General features: G+C 37.4%; 1 protein-coding gene across 4 annotated transcripts in view; it reads left to right on the top strand.

The window, feature by feature from the left end:
- Positions 1-12,393, top strand: part of parp6.S (poly(ADP-ribose) polymerase family member 6 S homeolog) — a 39,319-nt gene extending 26,926 nt beyond the window's left edge. For all 4 annotated transcript variants that reach the window (XM_041588371.1, XM_041588373.1, XM_041588372.1 and 1 more), the window contains exons 20-23: positions 898-977; positions 2,830-2,893; positions 10,360-10,444; positions 11,915-12,393. In XM_041588371.1, coding sequence (XP_041444305.1) covers positions 898-977; positions 2,830-2,893; positions 10,360-10,444; positions 11,915-12,017 — 332 coding nt within the window. In that variant the 3' untranslated portion in view covers positions 12,018-12,393. The remainder of the gene's footprint in view (positions 1-897; positions 978-2,829; positions 2,894-10,359; positions 10,445-11,914) is intronic.
- The last annotated feature ends 275 nt before the right edge of the window (positions 12,394-12,668 follow it).

The following is a 12,668-nucleotide window of genomic DNA, read 5'->3' as shown; positions in this document are numbered from 1 at the left end:
TTTTGCCTTTGCAAACATTTTGCCCCTCACACGACAGTAGGATTAGGGTTGCCACCTTTTGAAACAGTGGAGACTGGGCAGGAGGTGGGGCCATGACATCAGGGGGTGGGGCTGTGACATAGATGGGAGTGTCCGTGATATCAGTGGGCAGGGCTATGAAGAGGCTATCGGCGATTGGCAGATCACCGTGCAAATCAAGGAAATTGGCACAGGCTTTCCACGTCAAATCCGGACAGGTGGCAACCCTAAGTAGGATAACGATTGAAAATGTAATAGTTTGCAATAGTGCGCAGTGTATTTACTAAAAGTTCTTAATGAAAAAGTTGTTACATTTTCTCCTAAAGTTTACACCACCTTCAAACACATCTTAAATTTTGCAATAAAAGTCTAATGAAGACTATTACACTGCAACATGCAAGTTTTTATTTGCAAATTTGTTCTCTTTGCGGATTTTGTCATTTCCTCCATATTGTATTATATCATATTAATGCCTACTGAACCACACATGAGATGGCCTTGGGTAATCGCTTTTAGAGAAGAAATAGAACCTGCGCTGGATAGTTACAGGTATTTAATTGTATGATAGCATTTTGCTGTTTCATAGGCAAACTAAGCAGTGCAAAGCTGTGCTGGAGGATTATTTTATTAAAGGATAAGTAAAGCTTTTAAAATTCCATAGCAGCCACCAAAATAAAATCGATCTTCCCCTATTTAGACTTATTTGGTTTCTCTATTACAAGCAGTACTTTTAACTACTTCCTTGTCTATTGTGAAGCACCTGTCCCAAAGAACAGTATACAACTGTGTCTGCAATGGGTCTGTCTTCAATAGCCTGTTACAATAATTGGAATAGCTATATTGTGTAATTCAAATCTCTAATACTGTGTCTACCCCTAGGTATGGGAAAGGGGCAACATCGGATGCCGTCCAAGGATGAGTTGGTACAGAGATACAACCGAATGAATACCATCCCACAGGTATCCGACTGGGTATCCTTCATTACCCTCAGTTTTCTCTTCAGTTTACTTCCATTTTTCTTTACTGTTCACTGGTCCTAATTTAGGGATGAGCCACACATGATGTTTTCACATTATGGTTTCAAAAATTATTTAAATGTTCCAATAAAGTGCTAGATTCAATTCAGTGATAAAAAGGGTTATCACTAGAAAACTCATGGACAGGATTCAATTTGACATGCAATTTAATTCAGAAAAACTCTTTTAAAGTCTATGGAAAAAATTGCAACTGAAATTGGAGAAAAGTTTTTTCTCCTCGAATTGAATCTTGTCCATACATTTTCACGTGATAAGGCCATGAGATAACTTTGAGAGTGAGTGAGAAAACTCACTGAATTGAATCTGGCCCAAAGTATATAGAGGGAAATAAAGAAGAAAAGAGGGGAAAGGAATACTAGCAGATGATGCATATTTGTAACCAGCATTTTTAAACATGCCAAAATTAGTACAGTGTATCAGGGTATATAAATATATATACTTGATAAACACAAATATATACATTGGTATATACATTGGTACAACAGAAATAAATGAGAATTTTTACACGGGAGTGCCGGTTTTCTTGAATATAATGTTATATATACTCTAACCGTGCACACCTGCTATACAGGCCGCAACAGTGTTTGCCTTGGAGTGCGGATACTCACTGGACTGTGAGTATATATATTATAGTAAATAAAAAATCAGCACAAAGGGTCTTGCAAAGAAAGAAAAACTGATTGTGTAATCGCATAGTATGTATCAGTAACGTTTCGGTCCCTACCTTTCTGAACCGTGAGTCGGTGATACATACTATGCAATAATAAAATCAGTTTTTTTCACTTTGCAAGACCCTTGGTGATGATTTTTGATGATTTAATATTATACATAGACTGGATATCTTTGCACAGGGGTAGCTACGAGGTAGCTTAATGGCAAGTGGTGCTGTCCTTTGAGACTTATAATTCCATACGTCCCAACTGTCCCTTTTTTGGCGGGAGAGTCCCTCTTTTGACAGCTCAACCTGCAGTCCCTCATTTGTAGTGGAAAGTCCCTATTTTTTGTCTGCTCTGAAAAGCCAGAAAAAGAAACAAAGTTTCTCACTTAATTGGCTTTTAGCAGAGAGCAAAGAACATCTAACAGGTGCAAATAAGATACTTTGTAACAATTCTGAGACACAAAAATTTGCCAGCGTGGCGTCATTTCAGCACTTTGCCGATTTACTAACAGTAGCGGGTGTAATTTCGTCAAGGAGATAGACTCTCTGGCGCAACTTCGCACTTTAACGACAGGCGAATTTTTGGTCTGGCGAAAGAGCGTTACTACGCAAATTCATTAAGTTTTTGATTTTACTGACTGTTACCTCTATTGCCAGACTTGCCTTCGCCACCTCAGACCAGGCGAAGTACAATAGAGTAGATAGGAGTTCCTCAAAAAAAAGTCCCAAAAAACGCTAGTGTTTTTTCCTATAGGGTAATAGACTGAAAAAGATCGTAAATTTTTTTGGGGGGTACCCTCCTTCCCCCCTACATTTGATAACATATGGCACCTAAACTATACTGTGGACACATGTGTAGGGAATTTAAGGTTCCCTGGCCTTGTGTAGTGTAATGCAGCATATACGCCCATTGTACTTTAACTGCACGTCGTATGCTAACTAGCCAACGCTAGCGTAACTTCAAACTGCTGAGCGTAATTTCGCCAGCATTCGGTACCCTGTGCGCAACTTCGGATCTTCGTGAATTAGCGTTGTCCAGGCGAATTTACGCCTGGCGATGTGCGCAAAGCCAGCGTTGGCGAATTTTCTCTAATAACCAGTTTTCTTACTTTATAGACTCGATGTCTCCAATCTCGTTTCCTGCAGAGCAGGAATCTGAACTGCATTGCACTGTGTGAAGGTAATATGTGTAAATTACTTTATCTGCCTTTAACATCATTACACAATTAAAATAGGAATTTAAAAGAAAAGGAAATGTATAATCACTAGGGGGTGCCAAAACTTCACTGGCCCAGGGTATTTCTGTAGAAGCTCATTTGCCCAATCTTCTTCCATTTCTTTCTTCAGGCCGAGGCAGATGCATATGCATAAGTGAAAAAGCTGGCTTTTTGAGACTTTTATGTAATAGCTATTAAATTGGTACAATTATAAAGTACAACACTTACATAGTTACATAGTTAAATTGGGTTGAAAAAAGACAAAGTCCATCAAGTCCAACCCCTCCAAATGAAAACCCAGCATCCATACACACACCCCTCCCTACTTTTAATTAAATTCTATATACCCATACCTATACTAACTATAGAGTTTAGTATCACAATAGCCTTTGATATTATGTCTGTCCAAAAAATCATCCAAGCCATTCTTAAAGGCATTAACTGAATCAGCCATCACAACATCACCCGGCAGTGCATTCCACAACCTCACTGTCCTGACTGAAGAACCACCTACGTTGCTCCAAATGAAAGTTCTTTTCTTCTAGTCTAAAGGGGTGGCCTCTGGTACTTGATCCACTTTATGGGTAAAAAGGTCCCCGGTTATTTGTCTATAATGTCCTCTAATTTACTTGTAAAGTGTAATCATGTCCCCTCGCAAGCGCCATTTTTCCAGAGAAAACAACCCCAACCTTGACAGTCTACCCTCATAATTTAAGGGCCAGATTTACTAAGGGTCGAATTTCGAAGTTAAACGTTGAAATTCGACCCTCAAATTAAAATTCTTCAACTTCGTATATCAAAGACGAGGGTTTTTTAGCTTATTCCATCAATCGAACGATCGAATAGAAATCATTCGATCGAACGATTAAATAGTTTGAATCGAACGAGTCTAACTATTTTCATCATCGATCGAAGGATTTCTTTTCGATGTGCAAAGACTTAGAAAAGTGCTGTGGAAGGTCCCCATAGGCTAACATTGCACTTCGGCAGCTTTAATTTGGCGAAGTATGAAGTCAAAGTTTTTTTTAAAGAGACAGTACTTCGATTATCGAATGGTCGAATATTCAAACGATTTTTACTTCGAATCATTCGAATCGAAGTCAAATGGTCGAATATAGCCTATTCGATGGTCGAAGTACCCAAAAATTTACTTCGAAATTCGAAGTTTTTTAACTTTGAAAATTCACTCGAGCTTAGTAAATCTGCCCCCCAAGTCTTCCAATCCTCTAACCAATTTAGTTGCACGTCTCTGCACTCTCTCCAGCTCATTTATATCCCTCTTAAGGACCGGAGTCCAAAACTGCACTGCATACTCCAGATGAGACCTCACTAGGGACATATAAAGGGTCATAATAAATGTTTCATCCCTTGAGTTAATGCCCTTTTTTATGCAAGACAGAACTTTATTTGCTTTAGTAGCCACAGAATGACCCTGCCCAGAATTAGACAACTTATCTACAAAAACCCCTAGATCCTTCTCATTTAACGAAACACACTGCCATTTAGTATATATAACTTGCATTTATATTATTTTTGCCAAAGTGTATAACCTTGAATTTATCAACATTATACCTCATTTTCCAGTTTGCTGCCCAGTTTTCCAATTTAGACAAATCACTCTGCAAAGTGGCAGCATCCTGCATGGAACCTATAGTTCTGCACAATTTAGTATCATCTGCAAAAATAGAAACAGTACTTTCAACGCCCACCTCCAGGTCATTAATAAACAAGTTGAAAAGCAAGGGACCTAGTACAGAGCCCTGCGGTCCAATTAGAAAATGTTCCATTTACCACCACTCTTTGTAGTCTATCTTTTAGCCAGTTCTCTATCCAGGTACAAATACTATGTTCCAGGCCAACATTCCTTAATTTAACCAGTAACCTTTTGTGTGGCACTAAATCAAATGCTTTAGCAAAGTCTAAGTAAATCACATCCACTGCCATCCCAGAATCGAGGTCTCTACTTACCTTCTCATAAAAAGAAATTAAGTTAGTCTGGCAAGATCTATTATGCATAAAACCATGCTGGCACAAACTCATAGTATTATGATTTGCTATGAAGTCCAGTATCTTATCCTTTATTAACACTTCGAAAAGCTTTCCTACCACTGACGTCAGACTACCTGGCCTATAGTTTTGAGGCTGAGAACGGGATCCTTTTTTGAATAGAGGCACCACATTAGCAATTCGCCAGTCTCTCGGCACTATGCCAGATCTCAATGAATCCTGAAAAATTAAGTAAAGAGGTTTGGCAATCACCGTGCAAAGCTCGCTAAGTACCCTGGGATGAATACCATCTGGCCCCGGACCTTTGTTAATCTTAACATGTTCTAGTCTCTTTTGAATTTCCTCATGTGTGAACCATGCATCATTAGCTGTATTACTAGAATTGGGACTATTAAGAAGGAAACCTTCACTTACTGGTTCCTCATTTGTGTAGACAGATGAAAAATATGAGTTCAGAATCTGCGCTTTTATTTTGTTTTCATCAACCAGCTGACCCCCCTCTGATAGTTAGGGTCCCACCCCTTCCTGCTTCATTTTTTTACTATTAACATATTTAAAAAATAATTTTGGATTTATTTTACTGCTTGCTGTAATATCCTTTGCTATATCAATTTTAGCTTGCATTATAGCTTCTTTGCATGATTTATTGGCCTCCTTGTACCTTATAAATGATTCGGCTGTCCCAGCTAAGTTGAAAGCCCACCTCAACACCAACGCTTCTATTGAACCAAAAAGGTTTTGCTTTGCAAGGACGTTCCTTGCTTACAAATGGAATATACTGACAAGTATATTTATCAAGCAGCATTTTAAAGACTTCCCATTTTTGTTCTGTGTTTAACCCTGTGAAAAGCATTTCCCACTTAATATGTTGCAGAGATGCCCTTATACTGTCAAAGTTTGTACGTCTGAAATTTAGTGTTTTAGTTACTCCCTTATAGAATTGCTTCTGCAACAGTATCTCAAAGGAGACCATGATCCCTCAATGCTCACCCACACAAATGTTAGAGATGAGTTCAGTATTATTAGTTATTACAAGGTCCAAAAGAGAGTTATTCCTAGTATGTTCTTGAACGAGCTGGAATAAAAAGTTGTCATTCAGCATATTTACAAACCTACTAGCTTTTTCTGTCTTAGCAACTCCATTACCCCAGTCAATGTCTGGATAATTGAAGTCACCCATAGCAACAACATGACCCAGCTGTGAAGCTGCTTGTATCTGCAAGAGTAGCTGGGCTTCATACTCGACACTTATACGAGGTGGTTTATAGCATACACCAATGTTAATTCTTTTTGTAACCTTTTGCCCAGTCAAAATCTCTACCCAGAGGGATTCTACACCCTCACCAGTGCCAGCTATTGTTATTTCTTTAGTGCATGGTTTTAATTCAGGCTTCACATACAAACACACTCCTCCACCCTTTTTAATCCCTCTGTCCCTCCTAAAAAGGGTGTAACCATTTAAATTCACAATCCAGTCACATGATTCATCCCACCATGTCTCAGTGATACCAATTATATCATAATTTTTAAAGCATGCAATTAATTCTAGGTCTCCCATTTTACCTGACAAACTCTGTGCATTTGCCAGCATACAGCGGAGGTTACTACTTTTACTTTTGAAATTTGCATTACTTAGTGGAGAATTATATGTTAAGTTAGTATTATTCTGTTTTCCTTGTAACAGAGAGACCTCCTTAGCTGGTAAACTGTATGCCCCCTCACTCCTCCCCCATGACCCCTTACTAATCCCACTGCCCCGTCTACCCTAGCTTCCCCATAATTCTTTATCTCATCCACCCCCCCTTGCCTAGTTTAAACACTCCTCCAACCTCTTAGCCATTCTTTCCCCTAGAACCGTGGACCCCCTTCCATTGAGGTGCAAACCGTCACGACTGTATAGGTTGTACCCCAATGAAAAATCAGCCCAGTGCTCTAGGAACCCAAACCCTTCCTTCCTACACCAAGACTTGAGCCACTCATTTAGCTCCCTAAACTTCTGCTGTTTTCCTACACATGCACGTGCAAAATTTCAGAAAAGATGACATTGGAAGACCTTTCCTTGATCTTAGAGCCTAGATCCCTGAAATCACTCTTTTTTTAAGGTCTTCCATCTACCATTTATTTTGTCATTAGTTCCGATATGCACTAAGACAGCTGGGTCATGCCCAGCCCACCCAATAATTTGTCTCTATGATCAACCACATGCCGAACCCTGGCACCAGGTACACAGCAAACTGTTCGCTTGTAGCGATCCAGATGACAAATTACCCTATCCACTTTCCTAATAATCAGTCCCCTACAGGTCCGGACTGAGAATTAAAATAGGCCCTGGCATTTCAGGTACACAGAGGCCCAATCAGCCTACATAGAGGCCCAAACAGGCCCCACCAGCCCACTAAATACTGACTTTCTATGGGACCTTATAGCAGCCCCTCTGGCATTTGCCAGAACCCACAGATTGCCAGTCCGGGCCTGGTCCCCTCCCTACAACCACAATCTGCTTAGGCCTGACTCTACTCTCCTCCCCACCACTACTAGAGAAACTGGTCTCTCGGCTGTTAGAGAGATCAGCCCCATCTAGAATTGCCAATCCAGAGTTCATACTCCCATCATCATCACACAATCTGGCAAATTTGTTGCGATGTATAAGCTCCGGATCAGCCTCCATTTTCCTTTTGCCCACCTTAGATTTTCTAACTGTCACCCAGCTAGCTGCCTCAACATCCTGCTGCTGTTCTGTTCCCCCAAAACTATCTGACCCCGTTAGGTCCTGCTCAGTGAGCAAGAGACTCCTTTCAAGATTGTCAATCGACGGCAGTGTTGCAATTTGTTGCTCTAATGCTCTAACTCGAGCCTTCAAAGTGGCAATTTGCTCACAACCACCACAGAGGTAAGCATTTTGGATCTCTTGTTCCAAATCTGCATACATATGGCAGACTGTGCACTGAGTCAGACCTTTAATCTTGCTAGCACTCATTATCCCAGTTACAGATCAAAACAGGAATACAAAATAAATAAAATAAAAATAAAATTAGTGTTTAGAACAAACTTTTGACCTAGTTTGAACCTCCTTTAGTTTGAAATTCCTGTGTTTGTAACTTGCCACTGAATCAAACATAGTTAAGATGAATAGAGATAAAGTGCTTTATATTTTAGCCTTTTAAGTTCCACAAATATTTATGAAACAGTTAAATCAATAACAGAAATGCAGTCACAATGAGTTTTTATATTTCTTCTTCACTGGAAGAACCCCCGGGCTGGTGCAGTTTTCTGCTCATAGGAGCACCGGCCCGGAGTGTCAGGTAAGTAAATACAATCACCCCCAAGTAAAGAGTGCCTTTCCTTCTCCTTTAACTCATTTTAAGGTACATTTTTATTACATCATTACTTCCAAAAAAAATCCCACATGCATGCTTATAGGATAAAAAGTATAATTTTATTAAATCATTTTTAAAATATCAAACACTCCCCACATGGAGCCTAATGCGTTTCATGATTACCTAGCACTTAGTCATAGGCAATCTCTGATATGTCATTTGTTTTCTAATACTTAAATACCATCTCTTATAGACCCTCCCAAAATTAAAAGCCAGTCACAATCCAACACATTTGTTGTATATATCATTAATTAGAGCCTATTGGCATTAATTAGAGCCTATTGGCAAGAATTTCTTTACAACTTAAATATATAATACTCTTTATTACAAGATACAGTAAACAGTATAAAAAAATTGTCGTAAAGTAAAGTTGTAAAGAAATCCTTGCCAATTCTGTATACAGACAATGATTTCTTTGACACTCTGGGTCAGGGAGTGAGTGGGGTAGCCAGACGGGCACACACCCTGGGTGACTTATTGTCCCCGAGTTTATATAAGGAGAAACAAAATAGACATACTGAGTTTCTGAAATATAAAGGATGCTTTAGATGAGGCAAGAATTGCTGCATAACAAATATCTAAGAATTTAGATCCACAGTGACCAATAAAACATATAAAATCAAACAATATATTAACTGTTGTAGTAAAGGAGTAATCTATTTAATTACATGTACTAAATGTAATAAACAATATGTGGAATGTACTACAAGATCCCTTAAAAAACGCATCAGGGAACACATTAACCAAGTCAGGAATACTATGTAAAGCAGTAAAACCAATGTCACTAGACATTTTATGGAATGTAACTTGAAATATTTCTCTATACAGGGGATAGAACAGATTAAAGGAACAGTTTAGTGTGAAAATAAAAAGTAGGTAAATAGATAGGCTGTGCTAAATATAAAATGTTTCTAATATAGTTAGTTAGCCATAAATGTAATGTATAAAGGCTGGAGTGACTGGATGTCTAACATAATAGCCAGAACACTACTTCCTGCTTTTCAGCTCTATAACTCTGAGTAAGTCGGCGACTTGAAGGGGGGCCACATGGGACATATCTGTTCAGTGAGTTTGTAATTGATCCTCAGCATTCAGCTCAGATTCAAAAGCAACAGATATGACCCATGTGGCCCCCCTCAAGTCTCTGATTGGTTACTGCCTGGTAACCAGGGTAACCAGTCAGTGTAAACCAAGAGAGCTGAAAAACAGGAAGTAGTGCTCTGGCTATTATGTTACACATCCAGTCACTCCAGCCTTTATACATTAAATTTTTGCCTAACTAACTCTATTAGAAACATTTTTTATTTTGCACAGCCTATTTACCCAGTTTTTATTTTTACACTAACAATTCCTTTAAGACTGGAATTAGGGGAGGAGACATTTTGACTAAACTGCGTAGAAGAGAGGTTTATTGGATTTTTTACCTACAGACTAGGCTTCCACTAGGTTTAAATTTTACCTTTGATGTTACTTGTTATGGATAATTATATTTATCAATTATTTATATTGTATAACTTAAATTCAAATTTAACTTGTACCCCGTAAAATGGAATGTATATCATATATATTACTATGTGTTTCTAAACAATTGAGCCAATAGGCAAGGCTCTAATTAATGATATGTAAAACAAATGTGTTGGATTGTGAGTGGCTGTTAATTTTGGGAGTGTCTATAAGAGATGGTATTTAAGTATTAGAAAACAATTGACATATCAGAGATTGCCTATGACTAAGAGCGAGGTAAGCATGAATCGCGTTATGCTCCATGTGAGGAGTGTTTGATATTTTAAAAATGATTTAATAAAATTATACTTTTTATCCTATAAGCATGCATGTGGGATTTTTTTTTGGAAGTAATGAGGCTATTTTATGCTAAGTCAATCCTAGTTTTGTTTAAAAAAAGGTAAAAAAAACGCTTTTAAATGAGTGTTTAGGGGATTTTAAAATAAAAGTCTTTAGTATCCTTTAAAACATTTTCAATATGATGGTAATGTTTTACCACCTTATATGTTATAAAGCTAAAATATCACTTACTTTAATGCTAGTGATCACGTCAAAGGATTTGCAGAAGCATGGAAATATCTGGGTCTGTCCAGTGTCTGACCACGTCTGCACAAGATTCTTCTTCGTGTGAGTAACCTAAATGGCTAAATGCAGATATGGCCTCACTACTGCACCATGTATACTGACTTTTACTGATCCACATCCTTCAAATTAGCTGGATCTTCAGCCAGTGCCTTTCAAGCAGTTACTGAAATACAACTTCTAGCATACCATACCACCTCAAATTGTATAGCAGCTACAAAGCCACAACCTAAATATTTGTACCTCACCATTTTACAATACATTCAACTAGTTGTTTCTTTTATTTACCAAGATTCAAATTCTGACATCCATTACATTTTGTTGGTGCCATATAATAATTTGTTTAGGAAATTTAGAGAAAAGAGAGGAAAAACTGTAACATGACTTAGCTAGTAGAAATTATACAGGGGTCTGACAATGTCAGTATAAATTTGATTTTATAGAAGAAAAAGAGTACCCCGTATATTTCACACTTAAATTAGAATGTTTAAAATTACTCCAATTGCCAATTCATTAACTAAGCCACATTAATCGTCTTAAAATCAATTCACCAAAATTCATTAAATGTTCATGATCAGTATAATGTAATACCCAATAAATATCCAATCAATTAATTTCAGTTATTGATTAATTCAGAAACCTTTTAAAGAAAGTGCTTAAGTGCTTATAAATAGTGAATAATAAATTAATTGTAACCTCAGTAAATAATCAATTTAACGAGATTGGAAACTCTATTAATTCTATTGACCATATAAACTTAGTTCATTCAGTTAACTCTTTGATTTTATACTGGTTTCTTATTAGAAAAATAAGAAAAGTGCAATGTGCTTATAAAAAAGTATTCTATTATGTATAAAAATTACCATAAACTCAAAATTAGTTCATTATAGAAGTTGTTAATTAGTGAATGATAAAAATCAATAAATTAATGCTACAAGATGAATTGATATTGACAATTAATTAAAACTTTTGCTTGAATTCATGAAATGAAATGGTTTTATAGGAAGTTTAGTTCTTTTAAAATGACAGTATAAGGTAATCTTGAGACCACAGCCTGGGATACTTTGCCTTTGTGGTGTCCCTTAGTCAGAAAAAATTGAGACAGTTTCTCTTGGACAGCTCCACCTCTCATATTTTCCTTTTCCAACTCATTTCATAAATTCAAGCAAGAGTTTTAATGAATTGTCGATTATCAATTCATCTTGTAGCATTAGTTTATTGATTTTTAATCAATAAACCAGTATAAAATCAAAGAGTTAAATATATGATTTTAAGGTGATTAATGTGGCTTAGTTAATGAATTGGAAATTGAAGTCATTTTAAACATTCTAATTAAAGTGTGAAATATACGAGGAACTCCTCTCTTCTCCTTCTATAAAAGCCATTTAATAATTACACAATTTACATTCTTTTTGGATTTCTGGACTATCTCCTTACTCCTCATTTCTTTTTATTTGTTCATTACATCATCATTTTTCCATGCCACTAATTCTAATAACTCCTTTTTGAAAATAGGTATGAAGATGGACAGGTGGGGGATGCCAACATTAACACTCAGGACCCCAAAATTCAGAAGGAAATCATGCGTGTCATAGGGACCCAAGTATACAGCGGTTGAGAGGTGAAAACTTAAAACTTAAGGATCACATTTAAATTAGGGGAGAATTCTGCCCCCACTGGGATAAAGAGAATAGGGTCACTGGATCTGCTACACTCTTTGCAAAGTATGAGGGTGTTGTTTGCGTGCACAAGAGGCCCACTCTCACATGGAACAAGAAGCTCTGTTATGAACGATGTCATGACGATATTGAGTCAGTAAGATATTGTTTTTTGTGGAAAGGTGCAATGTATCATGACATTTACATGAATTAAGGTAAATCTTTGTCTGTGCCTGCCCACTCCCAGTTCCATACATTCTCTTACCCTAAACATTTCTCATTTAAATTTCTTTGCTAACAAAAGAAAAAGGAAAAAAAATAAATTTGACGATTTTATTTGGAGTTTATGTGATGCTTTTATTAAAGGTATTAAAGTACGTAAGCATATCTATGCTAACAGTTTTTTTAGGTACTCTGTGTAATGAATATGAGGAAACCTAGGAAGGTGCCTCTCCTATGGAAATTTACAGTCACATTTATCTGATTAGGCTACAGGTAATTCTGGCTCCTTGTTAGGGGATTATCACCAGTGTTGGAGCTAGGGGTAGGCAGCAGAGGCAGGTATATGAAAGTAGAAGTCTAGTGGGGGGGGGCAGTAGGGAGCAGTGAAC

This window comes from Xenopus laevis, chromosome 3S, assembly GCF_017654675.1.
Source record: "Xenopus laevis strain J_2021 chromosome 3S, Xenopus_laevis_v10.1, whole genome shotgun sequence".
Taxonomy (NCBI): Eukaryota; Metazoa; Chordata; class Amphibia; order Anura; family Pipidae; genus Xenopus; species Xenopus laevis.
The sequence above is the reverse complement of the archived record's forward strand: the minus strand, read 5'-3'. Positions and strand labels throughout refer to the sequence as shown.